This window comes from Anastrepha ludens, chromosome 3 (assembly GCF_028408465.1).
Source record: "Anastrepha ludens isolate Willacy chromosome 3, idAnaLude1.1, whole genome shotgun sequence".
Lineage (NCBI taxonomy): Eukaryota > Metazoa > Arthropoda > Insecta > Diptera > Tephritidae > Anastrepha > Anastrepha ludens.
The window spans coordinates 87857291-87874921 of record NC_071499.1 but is presented as its reverse complement, the minus strand read 5'-3'; the positions used below and the strand labels follow the sequence as shown (position 1 = coordinate 87874921).

The window sequence follows — 17631 nt, the reverse complement described above, 5'->3', positions numbered from 1 at the left end:
TTGGCAGCCCTGTATGTATATAGGTACTCGTACATACTTGCTTAGTCCAGTCTTGTATTTCCTTTCCACATATCGCTTCCATGACGATAGAAAGTCAAGAACTAGCTCTAAATTCTTAGCGTTAAGTTGAAGTGAGAACTCTTTCTAAACACAACTGGAAGAGGAGGAGATGTTATCGGACTTATTGTAGCGAAACCGTCGTTCCCAATCGGAGTTCTGAAAATGTCATTTAACCATCGAAGTGTAGAAAGCTGTGTCTTTTATTTAGGAATGTACATTTTGGTCGTGCAAAGGCTCATACTAAGAAATATGGTGAAACGAATAAACAATTAATGATAATCCTTTATGCTGGCAGCCATTTAGTGGAATATTTTCTATGAGGCATTCGAGTAGAATTTTTCAAAAAATTTGTCTAACCATTCAGAACATCTTCTGGGGATTTCATCAATCGTATGTGTTGATTTAACAATAGTCTCTATGGAATTAGGAAACAACATTTACTTGATAAGCTTTCTTGGCTAGTAATAGCCTTATATTTCTTATTAAAAAACCAATATAGTTACTTTAATATAAAAGGCACTTTTAATCTCGTGTTAGGTTTTTTAAGTTTATGTAAATACTGTTGTTATTTTCGCTTCATAAGTTTTAGGTCATATATACTGATTCTTAAACAGAAAGCCACTTATCTAGTTGCGTCCCTTGTTTGGGCTCTCTGTGGCATAATCGACACCCTCCTTGAATTGTGGCACCTCAATCGAACGCGGTAAGTTGGGGTAGACTTGTGGAGTAATAGCTGAAATAAGAATGCAATAAAATGAAAAATTTATGAAAATATAGTAAACTTCTTTCTTATGAATATTATTTTTTAATTATATAATATTATTATTTCTTGTGTGTAGTAATGCTTGAAAGGCTCTCAATAAAATTAAAAAAAAAAATAAATTTTCGTTCCTATATGTGACGTAAACTAGTAGTAGTTCACGAGTGGCACGGAAACGCTTTACCGAACTGAAAATTTTAAGTAATAAGAAAGCCATTTCTTTTTCAAAACACAAAAATAACAGATATAAAAAAGGTATTGTAGATAAGTTTAAATCACATAAATTTAACCTCATAACATACGATTATATTTATGTTTGCAAAAACCAAAAAAAAAATTATTTTTACATATGGACATGTAGTAATTATCTATGACTCACAGTTGAATAATTTTATATTGGAATGTAAAATCAATAACTCATCAGTATTGCCACTTTGCAAGCGATACCATCTATGTTTGTAGCTGACCTGCCGCACTAAACAATTGTCCACTAGCCACTCAATGGTGGCGCATATAGATATTTTAAAGCAACTTTTTTCAACAGAAAATGAAAGAAAAGTTTGATTAATTCGATTCATAATTGCCCATTTCGTTATTTAGTGCAAACTAATTTTTCCCATAATTATTACTGCAAATCGCATCGCTAAAATGCAAAATCCAAAGTCTGTTTTGAAATTTTCTGAGGGAGTAAATATTAAGATATGATCGGCCAAGGTTAAAGGTTTTTATGCCGAAGCCGAATTGAAACTGAACTCAACTGTTGTGGCCGATAGCCATTCTGTTTAGTTATAAATATACACTTCGTCATCGTAACAGCTAAGAATGTAACAGCACGTTTAACAGCGAATGCCAACTCAATAATGTTAAATTATTGCACAGCATGGAAGTTAACTTTCCCTGTAAGTTATCATTACATATATCGCACCCTAAATACAAAAGGGGCACAACTCAAAATTTTCCACACTCGAGCTTGATTTGTTTGCACAGAAAACAAACTATATGACATATCACGCTGAAATTTGCCATGTAAGCTTTTAACAGTCCTACCAAAAAACAAAAAATGTATTTTTGCCATATGTCATCCGCGGACCGTTTTATTGATAACGTCTCGTTCATATTTGAGCTTCTGCTCATTTTGAGTTCTGACCCTTTTGTATTTAGGGTGCGATATGTAGATAATTAACATTTTTACGTCCATGTAAATTAGCACTGAATTACTAATACATATTTCTCCTCTATCATAATAGGTATATTATTTTTCTGGCATTTTCATCATTCTATATTTTATCGCCTCAATTAAAAAAAAACTCAAACGTAAATTATTGAAATGCAAAATTTCCAACAAAATTAAAAATCACATCGAAAATTCAGCTATTGTATGAACATACATAAGTAATGAAATTAGGTTTACCTCTTGCATATTTGAAGTTAAAAAATATTTACATTTTTGGACTCTTTTTGACATTCAAAAGCTGACTTGAATGAAAGTTTTTGAGGCCACATTCAAACAACTTTTCTTGATTATTGATCTATTAATTCCGCTGTAAAGGTAGTTTGGCAGGACATTTTTATAGTTTTATATTTGTTATTGTTATGTAATTTTTCACCACTGTTCAAACGCAGGTTGTTGTATAACGGATATCCTTTTCCGGCCGACCTACTATATATTAGGTAACAGTTGACGAAATTAAATACGTTATGAGAAGTACTTCGGAATTATATCTCAGCAAGGACTGTTGCTTGAATGTAAATGTTATTAGAACATTAGAAACCTGATCAACCTGGATAGTTTAGCTAGGCGAATAAATGGTTCTTGCTGTGATAACACAATTAGACCTCAATTCGGCCAATTTGTTCCCAGAGGTAAGCGCTTGCACACAATTTCCTATTACTATATATTAAATTAATACCTCAAACGCGTATACATACACACTTATGCATGCATTTATAAAACTTGTGGAGTCAGACAGGCTGTCCTATAATATTATTGTGACTCAGAGGGAGGAACAGTTTCCTTTTTTCTACGCGACTCATTTTTAAACTATCTGTTGGTGGTTCCAGCCAAACTTTTCCACTCAAGCAGTGCTATTTGCTTCGACAAAGGGATGACCTATATATATACATCTGCAAGTAATGTGGGATGCTCGCATTGCTCGATCATTCATATAGTGAATTCTGCATTGGATTTCTTGCTTTATCATTTCTAAAATTTATCAGGAATTAAATGGTTTCGAGCCTGAGTGATCCCATGCCAAGTGATTTCAGTATTTTTGACATTGTCATCCGTTATTCTGAAACTTTTAGATTGCCAATGAGTGAATCATATAGATTAGTATGAACAATTATCGTTTTTTTTTTGTTTTAGTCTGTAAGGAATGTGCATATTTCTAAATTTACTGAATAAATAAAATAAAAAATTGAAAAAATTCTGTAAAATATATTTATTTTAGAGATTTATGCAATGTTGAAAATTTTGGTATAGAATTTTTTTGATGTGAAATATCGTATTTTTTTAACGGTAATTTTTAACTCAAAAAAATTTTTGATTTTGTACACTTAAAAAACTTTAGTACACGTAAAAAAACTTTAGTACACTTAAAAAAGTTTCTAGAATCAAAATAAAAAATTTGCTGAAATTAAAGTTTTTGAGAATTTTTTTGTCATATTTGGAAAATTTCCGGATTTGTTTATTTTTTTTCATAAATAGTTAAAACTATGCTCAGTAGTTCCTGTGTGAGGCCCTCTACCTTCTCATGGAGGGTGGCAACATTTGTAACCTAACCTAACTTAAAAAGAACTGAACCTATTTCACACCAATTTGCAATTAAGAGACTACAGAAGGTGTTCTTTAGATATGCTTTCAGGTCGTTGAAATTCTCAAATTCTATCCCTTCCTTAATGCCTGTTTGATTTTAATTAACTTAAAGTCTCTAGAGAGTAGAAGATTTATATACTCACTGTCTTTTTTTGTTTTTAGTGTAAGTAAAGGAGAAACTGATTCTTCATCCACATTTTGGAGCATTCACTATGCAACCCATTTCGTCTTGCTTGAATCTCTTAACTCGAACTATGCGCCTAAAGCTGCTATCGCCCGCGCACTAAGAGAGTTCAATGAGATCAAAAGCGAAGTAAAAGCTTGACTTTTCGGTGTCAAAGAACGAATTTCATGAATTTCTAAACACTTTTTTTAACTTATTTGTTTAAATCTCTGTAGTAATTTAAGCTCATATTAGCTTTAGTTGATATGCAAAAACTATAATTATGTTTTAGACTTGAAATAAACGAAATAAAAAACTCTATATCAAATATGCCAACGTTGAATAAATTTCAAAATTATTAATTTTTTAATTTTCTCAGGTTAATTTTTAATAAAATTTCGCATATGAAATTATATAAATTTAAATTTTGGCAGCAGGCAACCAACCTTCAAATAAAACAATTTTTATAAAAATTTACGACAATACGACTAAAATGTTGGATAACTTGACATGGAATCGCGCACTTAGCAACACTTGAGAAGTTGTGAGAAATAATGGGCCTTCCTGCGAACATTTTAAGGTAACCTCATAGTCATGTAGTATTTAAGTGGTAGAAAATTTTGAATCTATTTATAAAGTGATGGGTCTTTAGCCATTTACGACACCCTTTCTACTACTGCTTCGGAAATCACTTACTACACTTCAGAAAGCATAAAATATGGTTCCTATTACATTTCTGGAAACGTCAAATATACCCTAGCATAGCCAATTGTTTTTCAGAATTTATGTAATCTACACTTCAGAGGACATAAAATGAATTTTAGAAGAAATCTAAAATTGTAAGATACATTTCTAAATATTCTAAAGCACATTTTATGCTCGGTGGAGTATATTTGTCACTTTCTGGTAAAATTCTGAAGTAAAATTGTTAAATGCCAAATGTACTAGGATATACATCCTACTTCGAAGTGAAGTGCCGTTGAAAAAAGTTTGGTTAGTACATCCTACTACTGAGACGTTTCATATTTCAAAAGTACTCGCATCCTAGAGCGGGCATCAATGAGTGAACAACTTTTTTATTGCGCGCACAAAAGGTTTAAACGCGTTTGTTCGCCGACTACTGACCCCTAATTAAGTATAATGACTGCAATTAAGAATACAGATTCGAATGAAATTCACATTTGTTATCTACACTCTATAATATAAGCAGGCTGAATAAATTAAAATTATAATTGTATGCAATAAATTTGGTCAAAACTTTTTCAAGTCATTCTTCTACATTCAAGTCATACTCACATTGATTCTGTCTGTAGCCATTTTGATCGGCATTATAGAAGACAGTGATGTAACGTCCATCGGTTTGACGGTAGGAGTAGTAACCAACCACGACCAGAGTCTTTATTTTGTCATAGATTAGGAAGTAGCCACGTTCATACCGCGCCGTCCCATCAGCCAATTCATAACGGAACTCGTAGCTGCCATCCGGGAAACGATGGTGGAAACGATCTAAAACATTCTTTTCCGCAATATCCTGTTGTTGTTGTTGCTGACTGCCACTGCCAATATGATTGTTATGTACATATTGATTTTGATTATTTGTAAAATATGCCGCAGCAGATGCATCATTTGGCTGGTAGCCCGAGTATTGGTTATTGGGACGCGGCGAATTGTTGGTAATGGCCGCCTGCGTATAAGCCGAAGCCAAGCAGCAGAAAACGATGATTGCAAACATTTTATTGGCACCACTTATGCGACACATTTTTTCTACGCTTCAATAATTGATCCTTTTTTAAAGGCTACAAAATAAATTGGAAAATTCGAAGAACTACTTTGGCGTGTAGTCGCACACTCGTCTCTGTGTGTGGGAGTATGTGCGCCAGTTTTGTTGCTCACAAACAATGTAATGTAAATACTGGCTATGCGCGCGCTTTTATAGTAGCTTAACTGCAGACAGTGTGCGAATAAAATACAAAACGTACCTACACACATACATATGCACACATATGCGCGCATCTAAATAAAGATGTCAAAAATTTTGAGACGCTTCATCAGCGGCGCGCCGGCAACCAAATAAATTGGCCGACACGCCGGCCGGTACGCCCGTTGATTGTTTAGCAGCGGGTGTAATCACAACCGGCATCTGTGCGATTGCTTTGAAACCGCAATGGACGTTTTTATGCGTACGTACATACGAGCGTATAAACATAGGAACATAAACTCGTATGTACTAATAAATAAATGCGCACGCACTATCGGCCTCACCTGCCGTCGCTGTCGCGTTGCCTTGATTGCTATTTGCCACACAAGTTCTAAGGTTCATTTGCGTTTTTGATTCTAATTTGAAACGGCACTCAAAAATATTTATGCGCACTTTTGCGAGTACTTTCCGTTCGCGAAGGAGCAGAGGTAAATGGAGAGAGCAACCGCTCAATGGAGATCGCATTGAAGATTGCGTTGATAAATGATTTACATTTTTTTTCGTGCAAAATCAACGTATGTGAATGTATGTATGTAAATTTTTTTATATTTTAACTTGCAAGTTGAATAATCCCATCTTTTTTTGTCGTCCACTAAAATTTTCATCTGCGCTTGTTCAGTTTTATCTGATCTCGTCCGCGTCTTCGGGCAGTACATCGCAGGGCACATCGCGATGGCACAAAAAAATGGGCTCTGTACAACTCATACATAAATATGAATAACGTAGGGAACGTGCTTCAGGCTTTAAATGTTTTCCTAAAGTTTAACTTACACTCACATAACAGTGCTTTAAATTGTAGAAAGTACGCTTGCTGCCTGCCTACCTGTGCCTGTGCCAGAGTTTCGCACAATTCTGCCATGCCTCATGATATTTCACCAAAAAATATGTCACACAAAAATTTAAATTGCTGCGTTTTGTTTTTGTTTTTACACTTGTCATTTTAACGGTTTCAATTATGTGCTTATCAATTTTTGTTTTGAGATTAAAATCATATTTAGAATTTTTATATTTTTAGTAATTTTGCAAAAATATTTCAATGGATGCAGGTTGTTTCGTGCTTCGTATTTTCATTTCTTGCTTTGGGTGTGTACAGGTTTAAATTTTATGATTTATGCACACAGCTATAATTTCATGCGAATAAATATGAGTTTGTTCACCTTTTTATATCTGTTAGATGCGACAAATTTAGACCAGTTTGGCTGTTAACGGAATTAGTAAAAAAAAAATGTTCACTGTTTTCCCCGTATTCGCTGCTTATTTTAATTTACATATTTTATAATATGCAAAATTTGTGTTAAATGGAAAAATATATCAATATAATAATACATCAAATTACTTTTTTGAACAATAAAATCATTTTTAGTTTAATGAATTTTCTCAAGAGCGCAGGGTTATCAATTTTATTATTATTAAATTAATGGCTTGTGGGCGCGAATTCGCTTGCGTATAAAATGAATATAAATATATTAAATACAACAACTACCAACACTAAATTTTGGAAACGTAAACGCAAACTATTTAAAATTTTTGTCAACATTTTTTTTTAATATATTTTAAAGTATGCGCATATATTTAGTGAAATGCTTCTCTGTGCACACTATTTTTAGATTTATTATTTGTAATTTTAATTTTAATTTTAATTTATTGTTCAACGTTAGATTTAAGAATTTGATTTTTAATTGTGATATTTAATACTTTACTAATACTGATGAAAATCGAAAATGTATGGACAATATTTTCTTAATCGGTTTTCAAAAATGGAAAACAGTTTGATAGAGCTAAAAGCCTTACAAGTACGATTAATGCCGAATCGTCGAAAATTTATTAAAATATTATAAAACAAACATAATCAAATCGATGCCTCGGCGACTTCAACCAGGCTCCAGCATAAATTGCTAAGCTCCAAATTATAAACTAACGCGAAGAATTTTATTTCATTATTTGAAATATAACACTGCGTTACAAAAACGAACTTTTTTCTGTCCATGAAACAAATATACTTTTTCGGAAAGGGGATAAAAAATAAAAATACACGTGTATCGGCGATTTTCATGTACACGTCAGATTTTTTTTTTTATGTATAAAATATAGAGCTCGTAGTCCGGCTGTGTGAAAAACTTTGGATCAATTTTGCAGGCAGACTCGGGGACATGTTTTTATTATGTAAAATTAAAAAAAAAAATGTTTATCAATTCTCAGATTTTCTTGAATTTTTTCTAAATTTTCGGCATAACTTGAAGTGACTCCAATTTGTACCAACACCCAGTGAACTTGGGACTGCAGTGCCGCATTTAGTAACGCAAGCCGACTTCAATGACCTTGTACGAGAAGGAAATTCGTCAAAGAGAACAGCTACTGATACTGACACAAATGCTTACAAACGTAAAAATAAAAGGCCTAGAGACGTCGTACAGTGCGCTCCGAAGACGCTATTGCTGCTGTGGAGCAGAGTATCGAAGAAGACCCGAATGAGTTCATCCGCCATCGCGCGCAGCAATTGGAGATGTGCCCATCCACTTTATGGAAGATTTTGCGGAAGGATCTTGGTTTGCGGGCTTACAAAATCCAACTGGTGCAAGAATTGAAGCCGAACGACCATCAAGCGCGTCGCATGTTCGGTGAATGGGCCCAAAACGAGATGGCCACCGTTCCCAATTTTCACAAGAAAATTTTGTTCAGCGATGAAGCTCACTTTTGGTTGAATGGGTATGTCAATAAGCAAAATTGTCGCATTTGGAGTGAACATAATCCACAAGCCATTGCTGAGACGCCGTTACATCCTCAAAAAGTCACTGTTTGGTGTGCTCTATGGGCAGAGGGAATCATTGGTCCATATTTCTTTAAAAATGAAGCCGGCCATAATGCTACAGTCAATGGAGAGCGCTATAGAGCCATGATTAATGACTTTTTCGTGCCTGAATTGGACGATGTTGATGTGGACGACCTTTGGTTCCAACAAGACGGCGCTACATGCCATACAGCCAACGCAACAATCGATTTATTGAAGGAAACTTTTGGTGAGCGCATTATCTCGCGCCGTGGACCTGTGGCGTGGCCTCCAAGGTCGTGCGATATAACACCGTTGGACTATTTTTTGTGGGGCTATGTGAAGTCGCTTGTCTACGCAGATAAGCCCGAGACGATTGAAGTCTTGGAAGAGAATATTCGGCGCGTTATTGCTGACATACGGCCCCAATTGCTGCAAAAAGTTGTCGAAAATTGGGCCTCTCGGCTGGAATTTATTCGAGCCAGCCGCGGCGGCTACTTGCCCGAAATCATTTTTAAAACATAATGACAAACCCTTTATAATAAAGCTAAATTCTTGGCCATAACATTAAATTATATACGTTTTATTTCATCTTGAAAACCTAACCTCTAAAAAACACCCTTTACAAAAAAGAAATATTAGTGGAATGCATTTTTTTATTATAATCTGGTAGATAATTTCATGGCATTTATGTTTTGAATAGGTTCTCCGGTATATGTCCGCCGCGGCTACGAGTTACATGGTTGATCCGATCAGTCCAATTTTTCACTACTTTTTCCAATAAATCTGAATAAGAAATTCAAACGAGCCCAACTAGCAAAAATGTGATGAAAACGATGGCCATTTGGTTTTTGGTTTTGGGCAAGCTGTATTTTGTAGGTACGTAGACTAAGATCCTTACGTAAAATTTTCCAGGTAGTCGATGGACAGAGCCAACAAGTTGAGAACGACGACAAATCGACGATACGGCGTCTTCTTCAACACTTCGTTCTATGAACTTCGTGAAGAGATTTATTTTTTCAAAGTAAATTTCCATAATTTGAAAGGGTTGTTCTGGGGCTAAACGATTCAAGATAACTGGCCAAACCTCAGCTGTAAAGCCATAGTTGTCGATATCGATAGATCTTATGCAGCTAAAAAAACACCGGATACTGTGAATGTTATTTTTTTAATGCAATCTTGTACTTGGAGATTTTTGGTACAAACATTTATTCTTTATATCCATCTTGTATTTAAATTTTCTCTAAATTTTCTTTAAATTTTAAAATTTGGGAGGCTCAGGGTTATGCTGTAATGAACTTTTTTCTTATATATTAATTTTATGTCTGCTCCTGTAAAAAAACACGTTCCATGAAAATTAACCCGCATTTATGCAATTTTACATTTAACATATTTTTGTAACCGACTTTTAATCCTTAAAAAAAAGGTGGAGCCCCCGCTAAAATATTTTTCTTTAAAGCTTATTTAAACTCCTTTGATCTGATGTCCATATTTTGGTTTTAAATGAAATCTTTCATAAGTTGCTATTTTTGCGATAAAAGTCATGTGGCAACACCAGATAAAATTTGGTTTCTATTAGATCTTCTTTAAATGCTTACATTTGTCTATACCATAATATTCAAGTAAAATGTGCGATAAGTTGCTATTCATATAATAAAATTTAGGTGGCGACGCCATCAAATCGAAAGAAATTGCCTTCTCCAGATAGACTTCTAGATTCTAGACTTTTTTATATGTAAAGAGTGTTATTATAAATTGAAATATTTAAAACGGATTTCTGTGTCGACTTCCTGTAAAAGTCGCATCGGAGGGGTTAGACTCCACATTTTCCATGCTATTACTGAAATAGTAAATATGGTAAAGCCAGCTGAGGCAGTAATTTGATGGAAGTTATAAAAACAACGTTAAAAATTATTCAAAACTATTGAACTTTTAAAACCAACTAGCCTAGGACTTATCTTTTAAAAGTTAATTAAGCATTTTTCCTTGAGAGAAAAAGGTTCTTTATCATTTGATAAGAACACCTGAACCAGGTGTTTTGCTTATAGCCTTCTGAATATAGCTCTTCAATTCGATTACTGGATTGAACATTCAATAATCTTTGATTGCATAATCTCAGCATTAGTTACAAGAATTCCATTTATCCTGCTCTTAGTTTGCTTGTATTGGAGAGGAAAGTCACTGCCTATCTGTAGTGCGACTATTCTTTACCAATTTAATTTGCAATTTTCCGCAAAACTTAGAAAGTTTGTGCGATTCCACTATAGAAAAGAAAAGGTTGAGGTTTGCCTTCAACGGCCTCACTGCCAACCGTTGAACTGTTTTTTTACTAACAGTACTTTGTTCGAACGCTCTACATTAGGGCGGGTCGATTTAAAAATCGCTCATTGCTCTATGAAAATCGTATTCTAGGGATCAAAATAAGAAACTTTGCAGAAGGAACCATACCTCTAAAACGAATTCTGATGACCCCAAATTTGGGTCGAACGAAAAATCCCACTTTGACCCATTTAGAGTGCTCCAATCGAGTCCCAATGTATGACCGACCCCCACTAACTTTGGACGGCCGATCCACCCATGCCAGTGGCATACCCCCTGGAACTCCCCTGGGGGGTTCCCCATACAATCATTTCAAAATATCAGCATTTTTGGCCTTTACATGAGAAAAGAAACTAAAAAGTTCGACCCAAATTGGGGGACATCAGAATTCGTTTTAGAGGTATGGTTCCTTTGGCAAAGTTTCTTATTTTGATCCCTAGAATATGATTTTCACAGAGAAATGGCCGATTTTTTGGCCTCCCCACAAATCGACCCGGCCTACTCTACATATTATATATTTCTTGCAGCCTCGGCGCCTTTTATTACCAATTTGCACCTACACTGCCACATGTGCTATTAAATATAAGCCACAATTAAATTAAACTTTAAATTCTCAACTCTCAATGCTAAATGTCATCTGTTCTTTCCGTTAGCCGAGGTGACGATGCATAACGGAAAATATTGGATACTTTATTAACAATTTGTTACCTAAAATTTAGGTCCTGAATTGACATGCAGGTGCTGACAGTGTGTTAACTTTATCCTATACCTCTGAGAGACTGCATAAACTTCTCAAAACTTTACCTTATAATAATAATTTTCAATCACCCACTTTTCCTCTTCTTAGTCCAGCAACGGAGGGGTACTTTCTTGGACAGAATGCTGGTTATTCAAAATTTGTGCACAAATAGTGCCCGTGAGATGCTCAAAAGCTCAGATTGTATAAAGGAGGCATCAAATACTCAAGAAGTGTTCTCCTCCTCCGTTTTCTGAGGAATCTCTGAACAGATGGTGCTGGGTGCATGACGCACTGCTGCGTTATAACTTGTCTTATTGATAATAGTCGGCCGCTGGATTAGCGCCAAAAGCGAAGAGCTACAAAAAGGTTAAACCTGCAACTGATGAATATATGTATAATATGTGTGTATTAAAAGCTTTTAAAACCAGTAAGTAGGTTAGGACGTCGCAAGATATCTCATTTTTTAATGAACAAATTGCTTCCATTATCTTAAATACACTTACACCTGCATATGTAATGTACACACTCGTACACACATTGCATTCGAAATTTCACAGTGACTTGAAGTGTCACATAACTGCTACAATAAAAAAATACCACAACTAATTAATAAACATACACGCATTGTATGAAGAATGCATTTTTTATTTGTTTAAAAAATTAAGGATCGATTTTTGTAATTGTTTTTTCGTTTCATTGTAGGGTCGTAAACCGCGTCCGAATTTGTTTTATGATTTCATCGTTTTAATCCGCTATTATCCAATGTTTTAAAAGTTGTAGTGCCACGTTTGAACTGGAACCGAAGTTGAAGCAGCTGTTGGATGCACTCCTGTTGGGGAGTGAATTGTGGGAACATGCGCCGATGATTGGTGTTGATGAGAGGGATACACTTGAGTGGATGGGCGCACGGTTGAGTGATGACCAACTGCGGAGTGAGCGCCGGACGAGGATGATGAGTGAACTCCCAGTGAGGTGTGAACTATTGAAGGTGAGTGAACTGTAGACGCACCATGAACCCCCGCTTGTGAGTAAGCTCCTGACGCGGGGTGAATACCCGATGAAGAGTGAATATTTGAAGATGATGACACTCCTGATGGAATTCCTGATTGAACTCCTAATGAAGTGTGAACTACGGATGGTGAATGGTGAACGGCTGAAGATGAATGAACTGTCGATGAAGATGGAACCGCTGAAGAGAAATGGACTCCCACTTGTGGATGAGCGCCAGCTGGCGAATGAACTCCAGGTGCAGAGTTCGTTCCTGAAGGATAATGACCTCCTGATGATGAGTGTGCTCCCGAGGAGAAGTGCCCTCCAACCGAACTATGAATTGGTTTAACCTGTGATTGATGGCTGTAGGATGGATGTGCTGGGTTAACAATCCCTGGGTGGTGTACAGATGCTTGAGGAACTGATGATGGGTACAACTGTATGAAGGGATTTCCGGTCGGCTGAATAGAGGGTCTTCTAGTTGTGGTGGATATATATACATGAGGGCTGGTAGGACGCTGTGTTACTGGTACATAAGTTGCATGTGCTGGTGTTGCTACATATTCAGGTACTTCAATGCTACGTGGGAGGGTAGGTTGAGATCTGCTGTACGTAGCTGTAATGAAATAAAAATATAGCAAAATCAGTTGCTTGGTAAAGTGGATAATATGAAAAGTTAGATAGTATATGAAGAGATATGTACATATATACAAAAGATATGCAAGTTAAGATATACTTTTTTAGAAATATGATTCATTACTTGGTTTATGAGAACTTACTCGAGTCCTGACGATATCCATTTTGATCGGCTGTGTAGAAAACAGTTAAAAATTTGCTGTTCGGCAGAGGGTAAGAGTAGTATCCTTTCCGCGCAAGCACCATACTTTTACCCACTGGAACCCAATAGGCACGTTCATACCGGGCATCACCATTACTGAGTAGGTATCTGTTAAAAAATTATGTTTTAGTAAAATCTATAAACTAAGCCACCTCTAAGTATAGGGTTTATATAAAATATAAACCTCTTCACTTTAGACTTCCCAAATTAAACAACCACGTTCTCCGCCTTTCAGCAGAAGTTAGGTATCTTGGAAAGATATTTGACTTAAACTCCATTCGAAGCTACAAATTTAAATCGGGTGAATCTTCTCAACTTTTTGTGGTGAAATCAGGGGCGCCGCAAACTAGCATTTTACAACTTTTACTGGGTTGATTGTTTGCTAATGGCGTTGGGTCATGCTTTTCCTCTTATACGATTTCCATTTCTATTCAGACGATTTTAACTCGGTAATAAGGAATTTTGGAAACTCATAAGCGCTTCAGTCTGAGCTTGATAAATTGAACTCTTGGTGTATTCGCAAACGTTTATTCTTGAATATTGAAAGGTGATCGCATTATACTCTCATTCGAAAGCAATACTTATCCAGTACTTTCAAAATCCAATCCAATGCTTTCAAAATATTTCATAGCGGATGCAAGGCCAAGCAAGTTGCTGAAGTTAAAGACTTAGCTCTTTATTATGAGAGAACGTAGGTTCGTGAAGCTCTTCGGAAGGGCTATAATGTCATTAATCTGGGAAGGGTGCAAAGGACTGTATATATTGACATCGCCAGAGCATATAGAAGTTGTCCCAGTGCTACCATGAATGTAGTTTTGCATTTACTTCCCACCCACTATTTCGTTATTTCCATCGTTACTCAAAGTACAATCAGGTCAAAGGGAGTCGGTCTCTGGAGGCAATCTCGCAAGAGACATGGTATCATTTTAAGGCAGTTAACACCGTATTTCTCTGAACTTCGGACAGATCTCTTTATTTGCAAACTGGAGTTTGAAGGTCGTGTCAGGGCAATCTTTGTAAGTAAGCAGGATTAGAACGTGGAGAAAATCTGTAGATAGAGTCGGGAGTCGGAGCGGGGGTTTTCTCTAAATCAGCCAATTTATCTATATAACGTGGGAGTGAGGGAGAAATTAATATATGTTCCAATAGTCAAGCCGCGATCAAGACTCTGTTGACGTCATGGTGCAGTGCGAACTAGTCAACTGTAAGTAGGAGATCAAATCTCTTGGGCAGGGTTCCAGGATATAAGAACATAGAAGAAAGTCTTGCGGACTCAACGCCATTCAATTTCCAAACTCGTAGCTGTGTTTACCGGTCATTGGACGATCGGCACACACGGGGAAAAGCTAGGATCACCATTTAACCCCTATTGCATTAGCTGTAGGGACCTTTCAGAGTAGGGGACTGCTGAGCACTTTATCTGTAATTCTGCGCTATCCTAAATCCCACCAAACTTCTTCATTACATCAATAGATCTGGTTGGCTGTAGATATCTGCCTGTTGGAGGTCTCATAATGGTGTCAAAATGGCGCTTTAGTGTAACTTGAAAGAATGTTTTCCAATAAGCGTAAACCGAAATGGAAGAAAGAAAGCTGTGTGAAGTATGAGCGATATACTTTTTGCTATTTCAAATATTATAATGTATAGAATACGACATCATTCTGATCCAGGGGGACCAACTTTAAATACTCTGCTGCTATGTAAACTTAACTGGATTTGAGCTTTGGGCTGGTTTATTTTGATCCTAAGGCCACAGTCGATTGCGACTTATTGAAATAGGCCCAAGACTTCAGAAAATGCCGAAATAAAGATTTTGGTGGCTAATATAAGTCACTTCCACGAGAGATAACTTTCCGCTCAATCGATTGCCCCTGTAACTTGAAACGGTGGTTTGACAATAATAGGCAACAGATTTTATAGAGTACGCCAAAACAATATGGTCGCCAAAGCTCTCTCTACATACACATATATAAATATATGATTTTGGCATTAAGAAAGTAACTTGTGCTAGCAAAAATATCGAAGATCAAATCCTCCAAATATCCGCGGAGAGGTTTTGGCAGAACTCATCCATTTGAGCTAACTGAAATTACTAGCATTACTAAGCATTTCCAGCAAATGCTCCCTTTAAGGACAAGTTACTCTTTAATAAAAAATTAATAGTACTTTTTTGGGAGCTAGCTACTTAAGGGACAAGTCTACTTCTTCTGTCTTAACTGATTTCGTACCTCAGTCATCACAAAGTGCTTATTGTGTGCATTTCATCAACTGGACCTACCCTAATATGAACAACGAACTCTTCATGCGCACTCATTGTCTTCTTTTGCTTGTCATTAAGCCAATATTGTCATTAATTCAATAAAGATATTCAAATTTATATATATTTTTTCTTCACCTGTACTCGTAGTGACCATCCAATGAACGATGATCATATTGCTCGATGACTCTGGGTTTGGTTACGGCTGCAGGATGGTAAATGCGTTCTTCCTTTTTATCTGAGCCTACTCCAGACACGCCAACTTCTCCGCCTTCGCCTCCCACACCCACATGCACGCCTACACCAACTCCATCAACATTGTTGTTGACTACCGGCACTTTAGTGGCTTGTTGTACTATTATATCGGCGGTGCTCAGCGCCAAGCAGGAAGCATACAGAAATATACTCCAGATGACCACAAATTGCGCCATTAAAGTTATTTTATTGATTCCTCTTTTGTTGCACAGAAACTTTTGCACACTTAATACCGGATCTCGCCAATTTCGAATTTCGAACTTCACAGCGTAGCGTTTTATTAGTTTAACACAATTATCAACTTTAACGTTGCAATGGAGTTTTCTCAATGCCGCCGTAGGGTTACAGAACTTTGGTTTTTATACTCGAAAAACCATTTGGTAATGCTTTCTTCTTGCGAATTGGTTTGAATAAATACCTACAATTGATGGTCAAGTGTCTAAATGATATGGTCCTCTTTGTCATTTGTTGTTGTTATTTTCAGCATGTACAATGGCGATATGTTTTTTATTGGTGGTGGTAAGTGTATGTAGGTAGGCAGTTAGGAAGAAGGTAAACAACACAAATGTATGAGCAATACTATAATATATGTAAATTCCATGAATTTTTGGGGTCGATTGGCTTATACTAAATGTGATACAAATGCGTGTGTGTATGTGGGCAAGAACGTTCATGCTTAAAAAATTTGACTTCCAAACTGCATTACATATGTATGTAGAGATGTGTAGTGTAGCAAAATATGAATAGCGATGTTTGGGTGTTTGCAAGTGCATTTGAAAAGTAGGTTATGTCCACTAAAAATATGCAGATAATCTTTGTGGCTCTTTATATTTACACATTTAAATGCTTCTACTCATACTTACCCTGTAGGGAAACTATACTTATAAATGCCAGATGTAAATAAGTAACTAAATTCGGATGAAACCGATCTTTATATACCCGAAAAACTTTTTTGTGAAGTTTAAGAATAAAATAATCGGGTTTGATTGAAAAGTAATGAGCCTTTCCGCGCGGAGCGTCTGCCAAGCGATCAACTGAATCGGCTGGTGGGGGAAAATGATCGTTGGACCTTCCCCTTCCACTAGAAACCGGTCCCAGTTCGCTGGCAACAGCGGTACAGTTTTAAAAGTGTGTTAGGATTTTGCAGTGGCGAAAATGCAGTTGATCATCTTTTTCGACTCTCGAGGCATCGTCTACAAGGAGTTTGTACCTCCAGAAAGCACTGTAAACGCGGCATTTTACAAAGAAGTGCTCCTTCGGCTGAAAAAACCGTGTCGCCCGGGTTCGGCTCGACCTCGTCAACAATTGGACCCTTCATCACGAAGGCATGCCGCCCTCCTCTGCACCTCTGTATTGGCCAAGATGGGGGTTCCGGCGCTTCCCCAACCTCCCTACAGCCCAGACCTGTCCCCTCCGGACTTCTTCTTGCTCCCGCGCCTGAAAAGAAAGCTGAAGGGGAGGCGTTTCGACTCCATCGAGGCGATCCAAAAAGCTGTGACATACGAATTGAACGCGTTTCCGGCGGATGAGTTTAAAAAATGTTTCCTGCAGTGGAAGGACCACTACCAGCGGTGTATTGACGCTCAAGGGTCCTATTTTGAAGAATATTAGTTCTATAAGCCAAAAGGTTTAATAAAACTGCTTGAAAAAAATAAGGCTCATTATTTTTCAATCAAACCTTGTATACGAT

General features: G+C 36.6%; 2 protein-coding genes across 2 annotated transcripts; both read right to left on the bottom strand.

The window, feature by feature from the left end:
* Positions 1 to 519: 519 nt before the first annotated feature.
* LOC128858405 (uncharacterized) lies at positions 520 to 5678 on the bottom strand. Its single transcript, XM_054094663.1, has 2 exons — positions 5095 to 5678; positions 520 to 793 (listed from the first exon to the last, which is right to left on the bottom strand). Exons 1-2 carry the CDS (start codon positions 5555 to 5557, stop codon positions 687 to 689), a joined length of 570 nt encoding a protein of 189 aa, XP_053950638.1. The 5' UTR covers positions 5558 to 5678; the 3' UTR covers positions 520 to 686.
* A 6593-nt stretch (positions 5679 to 12271) lies between these two features.
* LOC128858403 (uncharacterized) lies at positions 12272 to 16204 on the bottom strand. The gene is made up of 3 exons (XM_054094661.1): positions 15825 to 16204; positions 13371 to 13537; positions 12272 to 13207 (listed from the first exon to the last, which is right to left on the bottom strand). Exons 1-3 carry the CDS (start codon positions 16115 to 16117, stop codon positions 12369 to 12371), a joined length of 1299 nt encoding a protein of 432 aa, XP_053950636.1. The 5' UTR covers positions 16118 to 16204; the 3' UTR covers positions 12272 to 12368.
* Positions 16205 to 17631: the final 1427 nt, after the last annotated feature.